Below are 25,000 nucleotides of genomic sequence, written 5' to 3' on the forward strand. Positions count from 1 at the left end.
TGAGGCAAAATATGACTTGCAGTTATGGACTTTTTGTAAGTGATATCCATCACTGCTCTGATTGACACTGCATGTTAAATCATATTCTGTGGTTGGTTTATGGCTCTTGACATACATTTTTCAAACTGTATAATAAATTACTGCACAAGGTTGGAATCTGCAGAGAAAATGTAATTCCATGTGCTGTTTCTCCCTCAGTCCTCTCCTTTGGTTTACTATTGTCAGCTGACAGGCAGCTGGAATAAACCAGAGCCCTGCTTCCCTGAGAGTAAGAGCCTTGTCCATTTGAGTCACTTTTCTAGTTCAGTGGAGCACAGTTGGCAGGAAGAACAAGAATGACAGAAAAGGCACTCCCCCACAAAGCTAGGATTTGATCAGAGTAAGCAAACTGGGAAGTTAATGCTCTCTGAGTATAGAGCTGAAATGCAGAAGAACAGCTTCCACTTTTCAAGGAAGGGATTTTTATGGCATAGGTACTACAGCAACAGCATGGGTTTGCTGGGAATTCTGGAACTTAAGTGAGCTGCTGAGTCTGAGGTGAGATATAAACATTTCCTACCAGCTATTGTGTTAAATATCCATTGATTTAGCTTCACAAAAATACTCAGATATAAATCTTATATTAAATCAAATGCAATCTACATGGCAGAAAGACTCATATCACATCCCTAAATTTTTGAAGCTTGGACATTGATTCTGCAGCAAATGAGTTGAGTTTGGATGGCCAAGTTAAGCTACCTCATTTATTTTTCAGAGATCACCAGCTGTTCATACTATCATATCACATTTTTAAAGGAAATTAAGTTTGATGTGTCAATTACTTTAATAGATCTGACAGAATTTCTTACTGTTTTATAATTTATATCAGAGCCAGTTATTTCTGGCAACTGTAACCTACCAACTTGTGGCTAGGCATTCAATTAATATGACAAAGCATTATCACAGACTGCATTTGTGTCATAGCATTTCATAGCCCTCTGGTAAATCTTTGGGTCCCTGACCCTCACAGTGCCACCTGTTCTAATGCTAGTGTGGCTATCACTTTTTCAAATGGACATAAATTAAAAACCAGACAGAATTCCAAAGCAGCTACTGTCAGGTGCCAGGACAAGCTGTAACAAGGACCATGGAAAAATGGTAATTGAAATGGCTTTGTAGCTGATAGAGGTTCACCTGCTCATCCCTTGAACATTTGTACACACATGACAATATCTTCCTTAATTTATTACTTGCACTCATTTAGGAAAAAAAAGGTGTTGGGTTTTTGTTTGTTTGTTTGTTTGTTTTTTTAATGAGAGGATGTACTTTTAAAACTGTGTCTTTATTTTAAAATACTTATTTTAAGGTAACAAAGCCCACTTACCACCAGAGACATTTTAATTCCAAAGCCAGGGCAAAATCCTTTTAGTAGGTCAGATCACTTCTGATAGATGGCAAGTATTCCAAAATGCTACCTAACACCACCTTTGTCCATGAAGATTTAGAGATTTGAAACCATTTTCACTGTATATTGTACAGAAGAAATTTTGAATCCACATGATTTTTTTTGTTATTTCTATAGCCATTTACAGATAAGGTCTTTATATCATTCACAATTCACTATTTCATCTGAACATATTATGCTATGCAGGAATACAGCTAACTAAGCTAATGTAGCACAATACATCATGTTATGTTCTAGAATAATTTTAACAGTCAACTTATAACAGCACTGACTGCAGTGAAGTCTGGTTTGGTTTTCTAATGACTGTGTCGTACATTGCTGCAGCAGAGAATTTACAAATGCTCACTCTTGTACATTTGCTGATACCTAATAAAAATCTGAAATAATGAAAAAGCCTTGGTAGTCTTTCCTCCTGCCTATATCTTTGTAATATTTGCACAAGCCCTTTTTTTTTTCCTCCTTCCCTCTTCTGTCCAGATGAAACAAAGGTATTAAAGAATGACTTTGTATGCCTGATTTCCTAAGGATATTGGCCTTAAGGAGTAAGTTCAATGTGTGAGATATAAATACAGTATTAGTAATGGCTGAGGAAGATTGAACACACCTGAGTTGCAACAAATCATTTCACCAGCATCACTGATTAAAGACTAATTAATTAGAACCCAGAAAAAAAATGGAACTTTCATGTGAATTTCAGATACATCCATAAAGGAAGCATTTGTAAATTCACTTACAAAGTTTAGTTCCTGGAATAATAGGAAAGCATTTTAAAACTTTGGGATTTTTCATCAAAATATTTAGAAAAAAAAAATAGAAATAATCAAATGTCTGCATCCTAATGGGCCTACTAAAGCACACTATATTGCCCAAGTGGTTTTGGGTAGTGTCTTTCCTTGCAGGGCTTAGCTTTCAACAGTGTGAACAATGATCATGCTTTCATATTTCTGCCAAGTAAGTGCTTTGCTAATGAATTGCTTTGCCTTGTTCATCTGAGCAGTACTAAAAGACTGAAGATTTCTTCCAGGTCAAATGCTTTAAATATAGATATGTGGCTCTTGAATATGAGCACTCCATTTTAACTCAGTGTTTTTCTAGTATTTCTTTTCCTTCAATTCTATACGAGCTCTTATGAAAGAAAAGCTATTCCTAAAATCAACTTCAAATCTAATTTAAGGGCTATTTCTTGAAAGCCAGCTTTCTTGAAGCATCATACCAGCATCTACCACAACACAGGATTTCTCAGATTAGTGTGAAAAAGCCACCCGTATAAACTACACATCAGAGATTATCAGAAAGAAGCTGTAATGCAGAAAGTTTTCTCAAGCTCCCAAGACTTGTGATAAGTGTCTCAGTACAAAACTACATTCAGGCTCAACATCTGGACAGCAATATATACTTACAACCATTGTGACTCACTTCAAGGTATTAGCAGCCCTCTTTTGTTTACCTCCCACTAATCACAGAACAGGAGCACAGAGTTATGTTTTGCCATTTCTTACCAAACTGATCTTCCCCAGAGGGTATTATCCCTCTACAGGGAAAAGCTGGCCTAAGAAGCCTTACTCAAAACAGTATTTATTGCATATAATGGTGATTACATAATCACACAAACAACATAACAGTGAAAGAAGATTTATGACATTAGTTCTCCAAAACTGACTTTGGTTACAGACAAATAAACATTCCAGAATTACATTTGTGCTCACCAATTCAAGTTAGGGACTATAATAGTCTTCAATTTTCCCAAGGACATAAAATAAGACTTAATTCTTTTTTGTTCAAACCCAGGTATGATTCTCACTTGTAGGAAGATGCACCAAAGCATAGACCTGAACAGAACACCTAAGAAAAACTAACCACACACTGTATAATAAAAGAGTAATCATTTTTCCTTTAGATTTCTACATCCATGTACTTCATATTTACTTCTGGTTTGAAGTTAACTTTTCTTGAAATTTATCTTACTACCAACTAAAAATGTAAGATAAGAAACAGAGATTTATAGAAGTAGTTTATCATTCATAAAAGTATGTTACTAAAAAACAGTGCAATGTTTAACTGAGCTCTCAAAACCAAAACAAAAAGTAGTCACACAAACAACATATTGATGCCTCAGCTACTTCTGAACCAGTCTGCTATCCAAACAGACATCTCCTGCACCAAGCACCTCAGCTGCAATGACTTGGGAAATAATATATTCATTGAGCAAATCCAAGGCAACACTGACAAATCTTCCATAAAGGAAGGGAACTGGGAGCAAGAGAGATGTAGGTAAGTGAAGTGATATATTATTAAAGAGTATTGAAAGTGAATGATACAAGGACCTCATTTTACAGGGCTGAGCTGAATGGCTATCAAGGAGCTGCCACAGATCCCTGCACTTAAAATGCATGCAAAGGCAAGAACTATCAAGTATATAATTTTCACTGATAAACAATAGAACTGATTTAATAATCTATATTTTAATAGGAGGTCCATCAGTAACAGTACTAAATTTAAATATCAGAAGGGAAAGTCCTTCTAAAGTCTGCCAATCATTTGCAAGTCAAAACCCACAAAAGACACTCCACAGGCTCCTTTCAGCAGGCAGTGGGAATACTGATACTGCTGTCCTACCAAGATTGACTTTGGAGATGCCTATGGGGAAAATTATTTCTTTCACAGTACAAAGGCATTGGAAAGAATAATCACAGGAATTAAACGTGAGTCCCATGAATGTGATGCTCAGAATGAGAAATCAGGAGGCTTGTACTATATTTAAATATATTTATATTTATATTTGTCAGCACCTACACTTCCGTTTCCCATTTCTTACAGGGAATACATGCTTCAGGGCCAAACATATCTGAAACTTAATATGTTCAGCACTCAAAATTATTATGAAAAAAATACCATAACCTTTTAAAATATCTAATTTTTTTATTTAGAAAAAGAGTAAAAAATATTTGAGTTATTAGAGTAAAAAATATTTGAGTTATTGTCTTGCTCTCTGACATACCAACTCTTAGTTGCCATAACCCTTGAAGATGCTTAGCTTAGCTAGTTACTTTTTATTCTTCCAAATTTCCTCAGATGCTTAAATATTCATGCCTAAAAATATAATAACTATAATTAATGGCATTTTTTTCAAATGCCAAGAGTTGTTCACAAAGTGAGTGTTTTAACAAAACATACAGAATAACATACAGATTAACTGGTGAAGCTAAAGAGCTCTTACCTCTTGGCTCTTTATAAAGTCCTAAAGTCCACACATATTAGTATCAAAATTTAAAAGGTGCAGATCAACACTGTACTGCTGACTGAAAAAGTGATGAAAGCCCAGAACAGCTTTCTGTTTTCAAGTTTATCATTACTTAGTCTCATTCATGATGTATTTTTCCACCCATTTCAGCTTAACCAGGTTGTTTACATTGATAGAAATAGCATTAAAGCCAATAACAACCCTAAATCTGCAGTCAGTTTTATTCAGAGGAGACACTGGCCTTTTCCAGTGTGATGAAGTACACAAACTGACCAGAGAACATGTCTCCTCTCTCCCACTGAGAAATCAAGAGATGGCAGCTTTCTGAATAATATCACCACATAATTTTCTTCATGCCATTTGTTGCTAGTTTTTGAAGAGAATATACTCTAATAGGAATACTAATGGAAAAATAACCATCACACCTTCAAAATAAACAGTTTTCAGAGATGCACAAAACCCACTTTAGATTTTCCCACAAATTAAAGCTCACTGAAACAACTGCTTTCTGTGTTATTAATTTGTTCATCTAGATTAAAAAAATAACTTGTCATGAAATATAGCCCAGGACTAACCTTAAAGGCCAATTCTCTAACTCCATCTAACACAAATTTGCTACCAGAAAACAGAGTCTATCTTTAAAGAAATCTTATCTTGGAGAAAATATATTATGCTATTCAGACACAGTAAGTTGGTTGAATTCTTCCAAAGTGCAAGGTGCAACTCATCTTTAAACAGCAGACTCATGAACAGGGGAATTACTGCTAAGTATAAAACTGGCTAGCAGAGAAGCTAAGCTTCAGCAAATGGGAAAGAGGTCTTCAAATAAAATTTAAAATGAGATGAGCTGAGGAGGGAGAGAGAAACATAAGAAGACTAGTCCAGACTGGGGATTTGCAGAAAAAACTCTGAACCAGAGTAGACAACTTATCTGGGGAATACAGCTGTTTGACATAGCCCTGCAAAAGCGAGCACTAAAATTATTTCCTGGGGGACATTTGCTTCCAGATCTCTAGTTTTGCATTAAGGTAGGCTACTTTCTGCTTGATAAGGATAAGATAAAGCACAGTTTTTAAGAACAAGTTGTTTATAGTTCCTAGTCAGAAAAAAAAATTATAATTGATTAGGTAACTTCTGGTCCTCTCAAGAGCAGTCTGTTTTCTCAGGAAATAGCTTCTGCCAAAGCAAGTAAAGCTCTCTGTGACATAAAGCCAAAAGCAAAAGATCATTTAACCAGTGCATAAAAATGCACCTGAAAACTCTATGAGATTTGTAGCAAAATACATGTACTGTTAACTCCTGTACCATTTTATAATAATTGGTTATTCTTAGAGAGACTGAGAAAGAGTCAGGGCTCAGACACTTGGTGATGATGCTGCAAGTTTCTCATACACATTTACTCACCATCTCAACTAAGCCACATGGACTGGTTTATCTCATTCAGATTGCTGTTGATGGTAGCACTTAGTTATAGTTCACCAATTTGCAAAGTTATGCAGCACAAGAAAAGAAAATAAAAAGATGTGTAGATGATTGCAGGCTTCAAATGTCCTGTAGTTGCGTTCTCACATACAGAATTCTACAACAGAACCTTTCTCAGGAGAAGGGAAAAAAAATCTCTCTTGTTCATTTAAAGCTGAGGATGGCTACTCTCTCAAAGCTTTTCTCTTATTCTTTATATTTATCCCTCTCCCAATCCTTAAAATAAATATTAATAATAAATAAATAAATAAAATATTTCTTTATTAATTACATGAAATTCAATTGTAAGTGATTAGATACTAGATGTTACCTACAAGCAAAGCATACCAGGTGCTACATAGCTTTTATTGCTGTGTATGTTCTCAGCCCCAGATATACTTTAATAAATTCAATGAGCACAAAAATGGCCAGGGAAGCAAAATAATCATAATTAGCTCAGTGCATACTTCAGCAGAATGACCTAATTTAAAAAGTGTTTTGCAAAGCAATTCTCATATTGAAAGGCAATTACACAGAGCAAAATAAATATAGAACTTTAGTGATCCTTGCAAAAAAGCACCAGCAGGTATTCATATAAGAGACTACAGAGGATAGAGGGAAGAGCACACATTTTCAACTTTTTCCATGCCTACTCTCTTTTCCTTTTTGTTTTTTTAAAATAAGGAGAAGTTAAATATCAAGAACAACTATTATCACTTTACTTACCCAAAGCCTCCTGACCATTTCCTGAATTACTAAGACTGCTGACATTTTCCTTCTGTTAAATTAGTCATCCTTGTTAATAATTTTTTTATTAGTATAAATTTGTATGTTTTACATTCTATTTTAGGCAGCCAGTTACCCGGAAAAGGCACAGAGGAAAAGGGATGTCAACAAAACCCAATTGTCAATGACTTTAATGCAGTCAGCCCTTTAGAGGGTAAAAGGCATAAGAAGATGGAAAGACTCTGGAAAGACTTTTAATAGGAATTATCCTTTCTAAAACCTACCAAAAAAAGCCTGGAAAAGGAAATTTTTCATTATGCTGTGATCAGAGGATGCTTGTACAATCTTGATGGCTCTTCATCATCTCTATTTAGTACTACAGAAGAGATATTTCCCATGTAAACAACAGTAAAGAGTAATAAATGTTTTGCTTCCTTTAAATAATATGTTGTGTCTATAGAAGCCTCAGTGCAGATCATTAAGATACACTTGAACCTTTAAGAAAACCATCACGAGAGACAGAAGCCCAAAAACCTAATTTCTGGAGATCCCAGCTGAGGCTTTTCAGTTGCACTGTTTTGCCACTGGCACTTCTGTATGCAGACACTAAGATGTAACCAAAATATTAAGGCAGATTTTTAGGACAGAACATATGTATAGATACATACATGTATATATACACACATATTTTATATGCACATAGTTAAGATGAGTGATGTCAGTTCAGAAAGGTAGCAATCTCTTGCACCTTCCTTCCATGATTGCTATGGGTAATGTACCATGGAAACAAGAGAAGAAAGAAAAAATCTGTGCTTTATAGATTTTTACCACTGGTAAAAATAAAGTGAGTCTTGCATAACAGGAAAATGTAACAAGACTTGGTCCACAGACAAGTGTTCCCATCATGCTTCCTAACACAAATCATTACCTCATCTACAAAGCTTGCCTTGCTTGCATTCCTAGAGTTGCAGGAAGACAGAAGTAGGAAGGGAACTTAAGATTCCCTACAGCCAAACTTGAAGTATAGTTACCTACAGTGGGTTGTCAAGAGCTGTCAGATTTTGAGCATCTCCAAGGATGTGAGACCCCCACAAACTCTTGGCAGGTGGATGCTTCTTACATGTGCATCTAAAATACTGTTACCACTACACAAATGCTATCTCAACATGCTCCTGTTCCTGTCAATTAATTGGAACAGTGTGGGAGAGACAATCCTGCCTCAGATGCTTTGTTATGATTCCCTATTCCAGACTGGGCCATTGTGATCCTTAGATTTTTCTCTTAACATGAAACTATACTTGGTTGCTACTTTCTAAATTACAATATTTGATCCATAGTTGTTGTACATTAAGTGCATTACTAATAGCTCAGTTTTGGTATCAGAACCCAAGTCAAAGACTTTATCCTATAAATGTGAATCAAAGCCTAAGATGAAAACTACTTGTATTTCAAAAACTGAAGACAAAGATTCTTAAATCTTCCAAGCAAAGAGAAGGAACTTTGGAGTAATACTGACCTGCTTCAACAGCGAATCGTCATGAATTATGGGATGGGTGAAATTTTATCAGTTCCACACAATACAATAAAAACAGTGGAATGATTCGTGACCTGCCAAATAAAGAGCAGTAACTCTAGCCAAAGCATCCCTTCCTTCTGCCAGCATCTGCCACTAATTAATTTTCCACTTTTTTAAATGGGAACAAACAGAAGTGATAAAATGGTTTCTGGCAAGCTGTTCCTGAACAGATAAACTGTGGAAAAATCTATCACACAGATAACATGAAAACAGAAATTTAAAGCTGAGATTGCAGGCAAAAATCCTCATGCTAAAAAAACCCAACAATCAAAAAACCCCAGAAAACCTCAAACAAACACCCCCCCAAAGTTAAAAAAATACCCACCCCAGCTTTCTGAGTCTTTAAGTGTTTTAGGTAGGTTTTTTTTTTTTTGTCTACTTTTAAATTAACATTCCTGGGATTTCTATTTGAGAGTTTCTCTCTGTATTCAGAAAGCTGCCTTTAACCATTGCTACTAGAGTCTCAATAAACAGTACACCTCAAAAGCTTTCTCCATATGAGTGCAGTTGCATTCAATGCAGCCACTGTGCATGCTGCACAAAATCAGATTGCCTTTTGCATCTTCAGCAACTCAAGAGTGTCCAAACCAAACCACCATTTAAGCAAGCTGCAGAATTCCTCTTGTAATGGCTGACAGCTGAGGACAGCACCAATGAGTTGAAGGGTGAAAAGCATCCAAGAATGGAGGCATTTTCTTGTTTGAAAGGCCTGCTCCTGTCACAGCTGCTTTAAGCCATTTGGAGTAAATACAGAGTAATGTGAAAAGAAAGTTTGTTATGAAGCAGGACCTGTAATACCCATCAGCCCCATAATTCCACTTACAGAACAACAGGGAATCAACACAATCTTGCCTGAGTAAATGGGAGCTCACTGCTCCAAGCTGTAAACAAAACTAGTGCTGCAAATTCCTACAATAATTTTCTGTTTCCAAAAGGGCAACTAGGTTCTAGTTTAAACTCAAATTTGTAGCATTTATTGTCAAATACTGAACATATATAGATCTGCTTTAAAAGAGTACTGTGAAATTCAAATAACGCATTTAGGAATTAAGAAATTCTACTAATCTTTCTCCAAGTCAGTATGAAGTGGTTAACTGCTGTATTTGATCTCAAAAACATTAAAAATAAAATAAGGTAACTTTGAATCAAAGAGGGAAAAAAACTTCCCTAATTTTTCACTTTTGATTTCCACTGTATTATACTTCAAGTGTTAATGACCATGCAAGTTGATTTTATGCAATCTTTTACTGCACCAAGCACTGATGGTTTTCTCTTGTAAGGCTGAAAGGGGAAATAATATTTTCATGACAGAAAAGAATATAGCCTTTGAGTGCCTCACAGAAGATGAAGTATTTAATATGTATTGAAATGGTCCTTGAGTCACTTGAACTCAATGGTTACCAGGTTTAAATGCAAGCAGAATGGTTACTGTTTTTTCAGGGTACAGAATGCAATCACTTGAAATATTTAGATGTTTAGATGTGGTCAAATGCCTTCTGTAAAGAGCAGTGAGTTTTCAGTCAAACATGTATTTTGCTTTCTCTATTTTTTGTGAAATGATCTTGAAGTTTCTGAAGGGCAAATCTACAACATTTTACTAACAAATCTAACAAAACCAATGACCTTTATTTTTCCATTCTTCTTCAACCACCCTGTGCGGAAGGATGCACTTAGGGAGTGAGTCAAATGAGCACTGAGATTTGGCACCAGCATTTAGCTCTCTGGTAAGCAGCTACAACCCAAACCACCCATGAGAACCAGCACAATTGCTTAGGACAAACCTATGTGGCCTAAACCAACAATTTTACCATGCAGGGGCCTGAGGATGAAATCAAATGAATTACTGAATGTTCTCCAGACGAGAACACTGAATTATTGAAAGAAAAAAGCTGGTTGGGTGACTGTGTTTAGAGTTTCTCATCCTTAACTCCTATGACCCCTTCAAACAGGGCCTGAATTAATGTTTTAAAGTCTTCTCCGTTTTTCCTTTCTTTCAGTGAAATCAACATCAGTGACAGGCTCATAAGTACACAGGGACCATAAATACTGCCAGACTTTGTTCTGGCAGTGTCTTTGGGTTGAAAAAAAATATAAGAAGTCAATATAGTACAGTAAAAAATAAAACCCAGTATATCTATAACTGAGAGATAAAGCATACACAGTTAATCTAATCCATTAGAGATTTGGTTTAGTTATGCATAATTATAAGAAACTAGCAGGTATCTAACAGTGGGAAGTAGGGAATGTAACTCCCTAAAATATTACTTTTTAAAAACTAATTTCTACATGAGTAAATTGCTTAAGTAATTTCTCCTTTTCTGTTTTAGTTTTCTGTCCTTAGAACCGAAGTTACTAATAGCATTAACTGGCAAGTGTTATGATAAATTAAATGATATTCAGAAAATACTACACTCTTCTGGGATGATAACAGCATTCAAATGCTGCATACCTATTTCCTCTCAAAGCTACATTTAAGTAGGAAATTTTCTCTCTCAGAGAGAATACACAGATTTGTTTCCTGGACAATGGATTGAAATACTCATTGCCATTTCAGGCATTACTGAATGATGGCCTGTTTCAGGACTTTTCAGACGTCAGCAGTAAGGGCTACTTTCCACAACAGCACTCTGACTGCAGAAGATAAAATAATGTTTATTCTTTTTTTTCACAGGGGAGGAAAACAATGACAAAAGCAGGAAGGCAGCAGTAATGCAGAAATCTGGAAGTGGTGATAAAGGGTAGGGAGAAGGAGAAAGTTGTATAAATAAATCCATTCTGGCCAAAATCAGGCAGGTGATAACCATAGGTATACGACACTGAAGCGTAAATCATCTTTTCAAAATTAAGTAATTAAAGAAAATTTTAAATTTCATTAGGTGTGAGAAAAAATTATTTTAAATACAGAAAAGAAACCAAAGCATTTCAAACCTTTAGAACACAAGTTCACATTGTTTTTTCTGAGTGAACCATACAAACCTTAAAAAGAAGGATACTGCATTTGTTCAAAAGAATTGCTGCTGCATTCTGTAAAGTACACCTAATTAACACTGACATGTTATTGCTTCCCTCTTGACATCTTGAACAGTCAGAGCTAGCCAAATAGCAAGCTGGTATAACCTCTGGCTTGAAGAAAATTTCAGTTAGTGACAAACAGTAAAAAATAGCACCTGAAAACAAGGCAGAGCTTAAAATGAGCATTGCTCAACAAAATAAAGTGAACGAATTTATGGATTAAAACATTAACTGCGCAGGGAATAATAACTTAGCTCCACAAGAAACTGCAGAGAATTTAAACAGCATTTCTCTTTGAAAAAAAATAGTTTTGTTGTTTGGCTGATTTAATTAATCTTAGAAGGGGCAAAAATAGCAGTGAGCAGGAACACAAAAACATGCTGCCCCTGCAGCCAGCTCTCTGGGGAAATAGCTCCCATCTTAGGCAATGCAACAGTGTGACCCAAGCAGTTCCATTTCCCAAGTTGAGTTGAGCAGAATACAGATAAACCATTTTTCATTTATTCACAGATCAAGTCCCCAAAATTTGGTGTTATGTTGTCTTAGGCATTTCATTAGTAAGGTAAAAACCTTCCCTGTCAAATCCTCACATTTATGATTATAATTTTTTTGGCAAACAGATCTCTTCCATTACTCTTAACTGCTCCAATTTTCAAGACCTCCCAGCATCAAGACCTCCCAGTTTTCATTTTAGTAAATCTATTGCAACAGGAGTAAATCTGTGCAGACCTTAGAGAAAGCAGCAAAATGAGTAAGAAATTGTTTCCTAAAAAATGGCAATTTTGCCAAAATTATGATGCCAGCCAATAAAAATTAATTTCATTCAGATAATACACTAGACTTCTGCAGAGTCTTCATGGTCATGCTAACAGAATGTGGAGCCTGCATGAGAGACAAATGCAAAAGTCTTTTTGCAGAAACTCCAACATGCTGTGACTCAAGAAGAAGTACAACACTTACAAACCTACAAACACTTTCACAAACCTAACCTCTTAGGTCTTTACTCACACATTTCCCCAGTAATTTAAATTAACAAGGCTAAACAGTAGATCATAACCAAGAATAGGTACTTACAGAGACTTACGGCAAAATTATTGTATGAAGTTTTATATGAAAAATAGTAAATTTTTTAAAGTTTAGCTTTTCATCCTTCTTACCAGAGTGATGTAACACCATTAAGAGGATGGATTATAAAAGGAGAAAACTCCTATTTCCAATATGCTATTGTTGTTCATACAAATTGAGGCCAACTTTTTGTTTAGCTTTTTTTTATTTTATGGACAACTACAAAGACTCTCACAAATCAAAGATACAAATCTCCAAACTATAAGCATCAGGAAATTTTACTGAGTGTCAGATGTCACTCATTCTAAAATTTTAATAAAACAAACCAAAAGTCCTTCCAAACTGATTTCAGCTTCAACTATTAGAAGTAATTTCACTTGGAGAAACAGGCCTGGATACAGATGCTACATGCCAGAAGTCATGCCATCCTTAAATCTTAGTTGATTCCTGTTGCATTTTTTACATAAAGTTACTATGATCTATACTCAGTATTTGTCCTCAGAAGGAAATTCACCAAAACTTATTAAAAGAATATAGGCTCTAATGTAACTTTTATTAGGTAACAGTTGCCTTTGATATTACTTTCTAAGTATTGCTAGAAAACCATATCAAATATTTTTTAAATATCAAAATAATCACAGAAAATAAGGGCTTTTTGGACAGAACTTTCATTCATAAACCAACTATCAGATTACAATTGTGAATTCAAATATTAGAAGTTAATGTTTCAGCTGTTGTCATAGAGGCTGGTACCTCCACATTCTGTTGCTATAGCTGCCCTGCCACTGAGATCATATCTCTTTATAATGAATAGGAAAATATACACAAAGTGTTGGGATGTACAGATATTCATCTATACACATACACAAGAGTAAACATTGCAAGCTTCCTCATTAAAATACTTTCCACAATAGTCAAAAGGTCAAGAAGGGTAAAGAGTCTTGTACTTTCTTCTATAATTACATAGACAAGTATTTTTATAGCATATGTCTTGAATATTTGTATTTATGCAGCATAAATCTCTCAAAATCTACTCAAAACAACATCCTAGTGCAGAAAAGTAGAAAAATCCCTTAGAAATATTATTTTAAATTATAAGAATCCTTAAAAAGGACTGTTCAATCCAATCCAATGAAATGAACAGTTACCTTCAAGCTAGGACTCAAACAGAAAATCTCATAAAAAGGAAACCTGGATTGGAAACCCAGTAATTTTCATCTCACGTGCCTCTTACACAGCTAATTTCTCAGTCATTCTGAAGAGCACTGTGTACTTACAGACTATTTATTCAAGGAGCACTCAGAGGAGGGGCAAAAAGACACCCAGCAAACATGAGCTTTCATTTTCACTGAGTTGCACTGCTTTAGATTGACTGCCTGCTTCTTCAGGAAAGAGAACCTTTTGGCATTTGTCAGCAGGCTCAAATATCCTGAAATGCTGAAAAGGTGAAACAAAAAACTTTCCCTGTGCTGCCTTCCTATCTGATCTTTTGTCTCATATGTTTCCCTCAGGGATGCACACGAAATTTCTCTGAATAATTCATAAGTACCCAGGCAGAAACCAGCTTCTACTTCTGAACAAAAAGATTGGATAGGAAGCTGATTTCAGCTGTTCTATTCTGCTCTATCTGGAAGAAAACTGGATTAAAAGAAAATAATGTTCCTAACATAGTAAGCACACAATATATACATGCATGTATCTATGAAGTACATAAACAAACATACTTGTATACTGAGGAAGGTGCTTAAAGATACACATTCATTTGAGGGCAGGACTGATTCTCTACCTTTCAAAAACCCAACAAATCACATAGCACAAAGGTAATCAATGAACATGCAGAATGCAGAAAGCAGCTGTACTCTGCTCTGGTGTGGCCTCAAGTCAGTACAGTTTTGGGCACCACAATGTAAGAAGGATATAAAGATACTGGAAGGCATCCAAAGGAGAGCCATGAGGATGGTGAAGGACCTTGAGGGGAAGCCATGGGAAGAGCAGCTGAGGTCACTTGGTCTGTTCAGCCTGAAGGAGACTGAGGGGAGACCTCACTGCAGTTACAGCTTCCTGTGAGGGTACAGGGTACACTGATCTCTCTCTTGTGACCAGTGACAGGACTCAGGGAATGGACTGAAGATGTGTCAGGAGAGGTTTGGGTTGGATATTAGGAAAACCCAGAGGTGGCTGGCCACTGGGATAGCTTCCCCAGGGAAGTGGTCACAGCACCAGCCTGAAAGTGTTCAAGAAGTGTTTGGACAATGCTCTCAGGCACATGGTGTGACTGTTGGGGTGTCCTGTGCAGAGCCAGGAGTTGAACTTGATGATCCTTGTACATCTCTTCCAATTTAGAATATTCTATGATTTTATGAAGTTAACTTTTACTTCAGAATACCAAAATGACTGTTCTTTCCTGTACTGTATCCAACTACAGTCTCCAACTCTTCTCTTGGACACCTGTATTACCCAATGGCACGAATATTAGGCTGATGCAAATTGCTTCTTCTTTTATAGTTTCTATTAGGATTTAAGTAGTCTTATGGCCTGCAAATCCCTTTCATATCCCAACACACAAAAGACAAAATAAATGCCAGGAAAGACTGTTTCCAATGCATTTCATAATAAGAATATAAACCCCAAACTCACAAGTTACAGGTTACCCACACCAAGTCAAGACTTCACAGTACAGTATCACCAGTTGAGAGGACACTGCTTATGAACATGGGCTCAAGACTTACCAGCCTCTGCATGCTTTTCACGTGGGTAGGACTAATGGATAAGGCCTCTTCATACCAGCGTTTGGCTTCATCAAGATTTCCACGGAGTTCAGCCACCTGACCCCTCATGTAGAGAACATAATGTGACATGGGAAAGAGATTAGCTGCTTCCTGGGTACATGCTGTGGCCTCAGCAGGCTTCCCAATTCCTATGTAGACTTCAGCTGTGGAAGGAATGTTAGGACCAATTAATGATTTTTTCTTCATTATACCATGACTAGATGTTGTCCCATGTGCTGTATTTGGAAATAGTTTTATTTTAGATAAAGACTATTTTCTAAAAATATTTTGCATCTTAAAAGAGAAAATTATTGCCTAAATTATTTTAAATTAATTACTCTTTCAGGAAAATTGCTTTTCTAAGTGTATCAGGAGTTACAACTTATAAAAGGCTATTTGAAACTTCAGAATACTCTTTCTAGTTTGCTATTTTTTCTTAAGTCTTGGATTTTTTCATTTTCATTTTATTTCTAAGATGTGAGCATGTGAGTATTGCAGGACTCTTTAAATCACTTGAGTAGCTTGACACACACTTACATATATCTGATTGACTACAGCAGGCAAAATTTTCATTCAGTGGGTAATTAACAACTAACAATAGAAGTATTTGGCTTAGGGAGCTCTTATAACACTCTTACATTCTTCAACTATGCTATTTCACCACCATGCTGGTTCATCCTAATCTCTTGCTGAAAGATGGAAAAAGAGAGGAATAAAGAGATACTAAATGCAGGAAAAAGCTGTTAAGGTTCTGGATTGGGTGATCTTTTCCTTTGTGTTGGTATAGACCAAATAAAAAGAGACTCTAAGTAATTGTATGACTGCATTTTCTTGTGTGACCCTGTAAAAGAGGTTTATAGATTAAGGTTTAAATCAAACTGCATCAAAATAGCAAAGTGATCTGCCACTGCTCAAGAGATGCTTCTCAGTGTGTTATACAGGCCACCCATCTTTGGAATTAAAGGCTCTCAGATCAGCAAGTCCCACTATCCCAGTGGATTTGGGATTATGCCTAAAACTCTGAATCAAACTGATATTTGAGTGCCTTTAAAGGAGTTGCTTATGAAAAATGGCATTCAACAGCTTTATCTCTGTGTTCTTCCCATGTCAGAATATTTTAAAGATATTTTTAAGAGCAGAAAGTGGCCTGAGTAGCAGATTATAGCAGCAGACCACCAGTGTGCATGGAAATCTGACTAAATTGTGAACTAATAAGGGATCAGTAAAGTGTGTCCAGATTCCTCCTTTGTGGACAAAATAGTAGCAGTCACTTGCATGAACTGAATAACCAGCAGCAGCAAATGACCCAAAAAATTTTTTAAAAAAATCAAAAAGAACCCCACCAAATAGAAAATAAGTAGTGGAACAAGCTGCCACAGAAGGCTGAGAAATTATCAGCATTGTAGATGCTAAAAGTTACTATAGATGGTCATCTGTGACAGTTTATAAGTATTTGAAGTCAATGATGCCACAATGCAGAGCAGGTAACTGCACTACACCCTGTTGGACCTTGCCCTATTCTAATCTATGTTGCTTTTGAATAGCTCAAATGAGATCACTATTATTAATCACTGTAATTGCTTTCTTTCCAATCTTTTCCTCTAAACCACCAAAACATTTACAACTGTCATCACCCTGCAATGACTCTTACACCATAAAGATGTAGATGTAAATAGGTAAATTAAAATGCTATATAAATGCTAAATAAAGCATTGTCTTGTTGAAAACTTGAATGAAATAAAAATTATGTCACTGAAAAATGCTCTAAAAGCAGAACAAATCATAACAATTGCTGGCTGATTTCTAAATTACATCTTTCTGATCCAGCTATCAATAAAAACAATTGCATGTTTTACATTTTTAACTGTACAAAAATACACTGGATTGTCATTTTCTGGTTAAAATTTTATGTAACGGTCACTTTTGATATTGCAGTTAGCTTGAGGCTTGAAACATCATAACAATACTAAATCTACTAAAGATGACTCCACATGTATATAAACAACCCTGAGTCTTTTACATTAATGAAACCAGAAGGAAAAGATCAGAATTCAGGCTCGTTATCACAGCTGCAAGGGACAGGTTGCTCGACAGTACTACTGTTTCTTTCTCTGCATATGCAGAGCTATTTATTTTCTATTACAACATTCTGTAGTTACAGGAACTCTATACAAATCTTACAAACATCTTTTTCCATTCAATGGAATCAGTGACCTGGGATTAGCACAGTTGGTTGGAGCTTGGTGCTAGTAATGCCAAGGTCACAGGTTCCATCTCCTCATGGATTATTCACGTAAGAGTTGGCTTTCATGAACCTTGTGAGTGCCTTCCAAATCAGAATCTTCTGTGACTCTGCAAGGACACCTAGATTTCTAAGTAGGAAGATACTCCAGATACTTCAGAAACTAAATTCTTCAGGGATATGGGAGAGTGTGCTGCATTTGTTCTAAAGAAGACATGACTCCACTGGTAACAGCTACATTCTAAAACTACTGCCTTTTCTTTCATAAATGATCTTACACAGCAACTCCAGTGTGCTTTTTATTTCTTGGCTTGTTTCAATGCCACACACATGCATAAAATATCTGAAAAGTGGCAACAGATTCTGAATGAAACAAGCAGATTTTGGTAAGCAATAAAGGAGAGGGCACAGAAAAATAAATTTTACTATCACAATACCTGCATGAAGCCATATTTGAGCCAGAGTCATCCAAGGATGCAGGGGACCTTGTTTAGGGGCACTGCTTTGCAGAGAAGAAGCAACCTCAGACAATGCTTGCTCCACTCTGGAAGCTGCTATTGATGTGGCATGGACTGAACCTGTAGAAGTAATAAAAAGAATTTACCAGCACAGAAATAATGAAGGCTATATTGCATAAAACATTTAATTGCAACCCGTTTCATAAGAGGCTTTATCCCAAACCTAATATTTAATTTACATTTACCATTTTGGATAATTTTTTTTTTTATGCCAGATACATTTTTTTATGAAAGCTTCCATATTGGTTGAAAGCCTATATAAAACACACACTAAACTTTGGTAATTGTGCCTGACATTTTTTTGGGCTGCTGCTATGAATACTCTCTATTAAACTTGACACCTCTTTTCTGGCAATGTGCAATCCAAAAAAGATTTGTGATGGTATTATATACCTTCAGGTTGCTGCATTCACTTCAATGTTAGTATTAGCTATGTTTTTCCACAGAGTGCAATTAGAGGGTTATTTTACAACTAATAACAGAACACAAAAAGAGAGCTGAAATACACACAGCAATCATGACATACACTATCACAAATACACTGTTAAAATGCACTGAATGCAAAACTTGCCTAATCATGAAGGCTTGTGGCAAAAAAAGTCCACAAAGTTTTTTTGCATAAAAAAAGTTCCCAGAGCATACTAAGGATAATTCTCACAAAATGTATAATTTCCAAGTCAGATAAGAATCTCATTGGCAAATGATACTCTTTTCAACGTACTGGAATCAAAAAAGCTTCTATGACTAGAGAATACCTAATGGCAACTGTACTTTGGATAGTCAATTACTGCCAGCATATTTAGTCATGATTTTTTTTTTAAATCAAGACCATGAATATTTTAAACTACACTCCTTCTTGTCATCTAAGCCTCAGCGGATCTCTAGTTGTTTTATAATTACAAATTACAAAATCATATACTGATTAGGCCTGATTAAAAAATAAAGGCAGTAAAATATTCCATAATGGATAAGATGAAAAATTGTCTAATTCCATCACCACATCCATAATGATCAACAATGGCAGATATTACAAAAGAAAGTATTGAAACCTGGACAAGTTGAACTGCACCCCAAAAGCTCGTCCTCATCATTACAAGTTAAGAAATAAACAAAACCTTCACTCTCAATATTGCAGGTTTTCTAAGAATTTTAACGAGAAGAGATCTGTCACATGAAATAACACATTTTTAAGTGTGACAAGATTAATCAGCAAACCAGAAAGCACCAGAAATTCCTAGTATACAGATCAGTAGGAAGAGGAAATTAGACTGAAGTATCCATCATAGTTCCCTTAATTGAAAGAAACAAAGGAAAAGCAGCACAGGACATAAACAGCATTTCATGTCATTAGAAACAAGGAATTGCCCTGAAGATCTGAAAAGTGGCTGGAAGTAGGGTTTGGCTTCCTTTTTACTGGCTGATGAAACAACCCAAAGTCCAGCCTGCACAGCTGAACATTCACTATAGTTTATGTCTTTCTTATTTTAAAGCTTAAATTCTGAAGAAATTTAAAAGGGAAGTCTAAGCAAGAAGCATGTGGTGGGTATTATAAGAAAAATACTAGCAAGTGTACCAAAAAAACCACTAGTCATGAGTAACCCTCTTCTTGTCTGACAGACTTTTCTTAAAGCACATCACTGCAGCCTGGCACTTTTTAGCCTTCCAGGGACTAACAGTGAAATCACCTTCTCTCCAGAATAATTTGTAAAGAAAAGGTGCAATTCACTGCCACAAAGGAGATCATATAACCCCTTCCTTCAGAAAAACAAGTATGCAATTTAGTATTAAACAGGGCCTATATTTCTATTTTTTAAAGCAAGAATTCTAGCTCCTAGCCAGGCCAAAAGTAATTTCATATAGAAAATGTACTGTTAGATTTTAAGCCTCAGTACCTAACCATAAAGCACATATGATAATATATTATTAAAACTTTTAAAAAATAAATTTATTTATAAAAAAAGTATACTGCAATAAGATTCTTACAAATTTCTGTTCCATCTGTATTAAAATTAAACAGAGTGAATACTGAGTGCTTCTTACCCTGGAGAGGTAAAGAGCAGCATAAAAAGAAAAAAAATTAAAGCATTTCTAAAATTTTTCTTTGAAATTATATTATTCAAATTGTTTACATTTCCTCTTTAGCAAAAAGGTATCCCTTACCATATTGCAGCAATTCACTGCAGAACACACAGACATATACAAAGCAATGGTCACTCAGCCATCTCTCAGGGACATTGCACTCATGCTACTAACCCATATTCTAATCTAAAAACCCCTAAATACTTCTTTACTACTGCCACCATTAGCTGTTATCTTGCTAATTTCTGCCTCTTTCTGTTAAAACACATTTAGTAAACTTTTCATTTCATAAACTAAAAATCACTTAATATCTTGCATACTAAAAAGTTTTTCTTACCTTCCTTCAAATTTTAATCAAGTATTTTCATATTAGAATTAACTTATCTGTACCTTTGTCCTAACAGGTTCAGATCTTTATTATTCACAACACAATTCTGAAACATGCAGTAATTTCAACTACAACTGGTAAAGATACAAAGTGGCTTGTGAGAAACTGAGGGTAACAAGTAGGTCTTAGTGTCTCCTTGAGGTTTTACAGATCCTATGTAGCCAGTTTATTTGGAGGTTCCCTGTTGGTTTTGTTACCAGCTCTGCTCTCTCATCTTGGTCTTATTTGCATTTGCCTTTCTTTGGTCTGAGGTTAGGACCCACAGACAAACACAAACACATCCTCACTTTCACTTACAACTTACTGTGTTGTAGCTTCCTTCATAGGCTCAAATAGAGTTGCAGCAATTTCTCATTTAAAATATTACTGTATCTTTCACACACAAAAATACCTTTGTTCTTTACCTGCTGTTATAGCATGACACTTACAACTCAAGAAAAAATTCCCTCCAAATACCACAAGCAGCAAAGTGTATTTATTTTGAAATGCAAATCATGAGGCCTGGAAAATGAATATATCACCAATTCAGACCCTGGCTACTTACTCTCATTTGTTTAGCTTTGTTCTAAAGTTTGTTTATACTAAAAAGGTCAAGTGTGAAACAGGGACTGTCTTTGCAAGAACCTAGAAGTCACTACTTAAATTGATTAACATCTGGAATTACAATCACATTGCAAAGTGTGACAGAAGGTCTTAACCATGACAAAATGTTCCTAAAGCAAAAAGGTATAACCCACTCAAGTTTCCTATTGGCACTTGCCCAGAATCTAGTTTCTACTTATCATACTAGCATCCTATCTGCAACAACCATGTTGTAGATTGAATGTTTCAATTAAATCACAAATAGAAAACCTGCCAAGAGCCTTGAACAAAGACAATTTGCCTAAGAAGTTCATCTCACAGAAACCTTTCTTTTCCAAGTCACACCTACAATTAAACTTTTGTGAATAAAGAATTCAGTTTATTCTCTTCAGGCTTTTCTTAAATGTTACAGAAGAGTAGACATGAACTCATCCATTAATACCATTTATAAATATCATACACCCTATGTAAAAGAGTGTGTTATGTCTTCTTCAGTTTTTTCCTTGGTCATTTCCACATAAATACTTCACAATGCAGTGTAATGGACATAGACTCCACATATTAGTTTATCAGGACCTAGATGGTATGACATCTTGGAGAAAAACAAAATCACTTTGCTATGTACATTGAATTCCCTTCTGCAAATGAGTAATAGAATGGACTGTCACCCTTCATGGAACATGGTCATATCAACTCACAAAACCACTATGACAGGATTTCTTTTTATACCATAAAAGAGAATGTTATCCCATTTTAAACATTTCAATATTTACATAAAGAAAAAAATGCTTTAACTGCAATGGTCATGCAGGAGAAGAGGAAAACCTCCATGACTCAACTTTACATGCACACAAAGAGCTGGAAGTAAGAACATTAGTGGTTTCACACACAGAAAACTCTTAGAAAAGCAATTACATAATACAAAGAGGCAGCACCTTCTGCAGGACTAATATGTCCCTGAAGTGATGCATCTGATAAAACAGATTGGCAGATTGGCAGATTTAGCCAAAATTCACAATTTTTCTCATTTAAATTTCATTAAGAGTCTGAGATAACCTTTCACAATCACAAATTACCAAGCTATCTTATCTTTTACTACAAAGCTGTGCATGGAGATGATAGTAGTCAGGTAAGGATAGCATCATTCATGAAGCATCCTCTTAGCTCTTTTTCAAAGATTTTCTGTGCTTAGTCACTGTCAAATGTGTTGGCTTATGTATCTTCTTACTTTTCTTTCCTTCACCAAATTGATCTCCTGCACTGCCCCCAAAAAATCTATAGAAAGGTAATCAATGGGAAAAAAATACAATTAAATTCTATGAGCCTTATAAGGTAACTGGTTAGAGAAATAGAATATTATTTAATGCCCAGATTAAAAAAGTATTTCTTTTTATTGATATATGTTCTTCATTCTTTCTTATTTAGCTTGCTTTCATAATTTCATTATTTCAAAGTGTATTCTTCATTTATTTTACAAGCAAAACTTGTACCACAAAAGAAAGCAATAGCTAATTATGAGTCATGCCAGTAGTTGCAATATTTTACTCTGGATCAGGGTACATCCTTAGGAACAGCAGTGGTATAATACAGTGTACTGGCAGATGGCCAGTGTGTTACACAAGACCTGCCTAATATATCTTTATTTGCAGTCCTCTAGAAATGAATACTGCCTCTTTAATTATTAAATGCAAGTGTTAGTTGAGTGCATTCAGGTCTCGTAAGATTACAGCCCTTAGGGTGACTGAATGGGCAAAGAGCATCAGCCTTGCTTTACATACTATCAAGCTTCTTGTGGGAAAGGAAAGGTGATTTTAGTCCTTCAGGAATTAACAGAACTGCATAGTGAATACTACTTACAAACTGAAAAAAGGGAGTAAACCCCATGAAAGTAAGCATCTGATGGATTGCCTTTGGACAGATCAAACCACAAATTAAAATCCGAAGTAAGAAGAAAAAGAATGTTATAGAGATATATAAAAGCCAAAAATTCTAAGAAAGCCAAAGGATTTCTGATAACCTTCAAACTGTAAATCAGGTGTACTGGATTTCAAAAGATAAAAAAATTAAATAAGATGCTACACCTCTAAAATCACATTCCTGTTCCACAGACATTGGAAGTCAAGTCAATAACACAAAATGTCCTTGGCTTCTTCCACTAGAAAAAAAATTGAATTGAGAAAGATACAGAATATGAGATTTTTCAGCCCCTGAAATTATATTAACATACTACAGGCATCTAGGGAAACTGCTCCTTACTCAAACAGCTTTAACTTTCATTAATTATTGACACCATACAAAGGACTCCAATATCTTTTTTATTCTTTTATGGTTCTGCTTCTTCCCATGCACATGGTAGAAGCTCCTTTCCCTGAGGATACAGTAGCTTGGAAATGGAAAACTTGGGCTTCCCATAATGGAATCTGTGCTTTGGCTTCATCATTCTTTCAGTTTGCCTCCATTCTTGAGTAGGTTCTTACTGAATTACAGCTTTGCAAAGAACAAGTAGTTTAATGTTAACTGGGATGTTCACAGAATAGGTCTGAAGAAGTTCAATTCTGTGACACCCTATTCAAACACTTCAATAAAGTCAGACTTCATCACCTGGTTGGACACAGGTTTTCTGACACTTCCAGTTACATATGAGCTAGTGTTTTCAATACCCTGGTCTTATGTCAGCTATTTAACAGGTGAATTTCACTAATACACATGGATTTATTTTCTAAGTTTTGCTTGGAATAAATATGTTTAACATGAAATCAGTCTAAAGACTAGGTGTCAAAATTAATTTATTAAGATTATAGTAAATTCAGTGACAAAACCAGTGCTATATATAAAGTGCAAGTGAAGGACAATTAAAGAGAAATTAAAAAGAGTTAAAAGGAAATGTCTGAAAAACTTTTTTGATTTTATCCTGTTACCTGAACTACTCTGACAGCATCAGTGCACATTTTGCATTCAAACAGCATGGAGACTGATTTTACAGCTGATTTAAAGTAGCATCATTTCAGTTAACAGAAAGGCTCTAGAAGCAGCAGAATGCTGATTTTCACTGCTCTTATGCCTCCTCCAAACCATTTCAATATGCCCTAGCTCCATCATGATACACACTGATATGCAGGCAATGGTTTCCTTCATGTGAATTTTCAGGAAATGTTTTCAATGTAGTAAGTTAAAGGCTTTCTGAAATTAAGTTATTAAAAACTGTCCAGATAAAAGGATATTCTGGGGCAGGGATAGCCTTGTTAGGCAAAAGATGCCAGCACTGGAAATAATTTACATCAGTAAATGCATCAAAGCAGCCTTCACTGAACACCTATAATTCTCTGTAACACTCATGAGAACAGAGTATTAAATATGTCTGTAGCTTTACATCTTTTGGGATGAATAAAACAGTCTTCTCTGATGAAACTCTTCAAATCCTTGCAGTGTTTAATGAAAAGCAGCTGAAAGGCCAGATTTCACTGACACTGTTGAAACATAATCTACTCAACCATGGTTTATCAGCTATGAAGATTATCAGAAAAATACAGCACAAACACGCTCATCAGGAATAGAAAGCCAATTTACAGTGAGTAGGTGAACAGGGCTCAGGAACTTGGTCACAGTATGGAGAGGCTGCATGGGGCCAGACAAAGGTATCTGGTTTAGGATGAGGATGAGGAAGATGAGAAGATACAAACAGTTGGAGAGGAGACTCTGTTCTTGAGAGAGAAGATGAGGAAGTATCAGAGGCTAAAAAGCGAAACAAAGAGAATGGTAAGGGGGTGTGGGGGGGGGACAGGAGAGAAAAAAGATCCAACAGGGTTTAATGGACTCATGGATGCCCAAAATGCAAAGCATTTGTTTCACTATTCAGTAAGATCAAAATGGCTCCTACATAAAATAAATATCACTTCTG

General features: G+C 35.6%; 1 protein-coding gene across 7 annotated transcripts in view; it reads right to left on the bottom strand.

The window, feature by feature from the left end:
• Positions 1-25,000, bottom strand: part of TTC7B (tetratricopeptide repeat domain 7B) — a 120,477-nt gene that overhangs the window by 11,947 nt on the left and 83,530 nt on the right. For 4 of the 7 annotated variants that reach the window (XM_079309266.1, XM_079309264.1, XM_079309267.1 and 1 more), the window contains 4 exons: positions 24,670-24,834; positions 22,960-23,010; positions 17,973-18,113; positions 15,255-15,457 (listed from right to left, as the gene is read on the bottom strand). In XM_079309266.1, the coding sequence (XP_079165392.1) occupies positions 15,255-15,457; positions 17,973-18,113; positions 22,960-23,010; positions 24,670-24,834 (560 nt within the window). The remainder of the gene's footprint in view (positions 1-15,254; positions 15,458-17,972; positions 18,114-22,959; positions 23,011-24,669; positions 24,835-25,000) is intronic. The other 3 variants (XM_079309268.1, XM_079309265.1, XM_079309269.1) reach the window with 3 other exon arrangements.

Source organism: Erithacus rubecula (assembly GCF_903797595.1).
Source record: "Erithacus rubecula genome assembly, chromosome: 6".
Classification (NCBI taxonomy): domain Eukaryota; kingdom Metazoa; phylum Chordata; class Aves; order Passeriformes; family Muscicapidae; genus Erithacus; species Erithacus rubecula.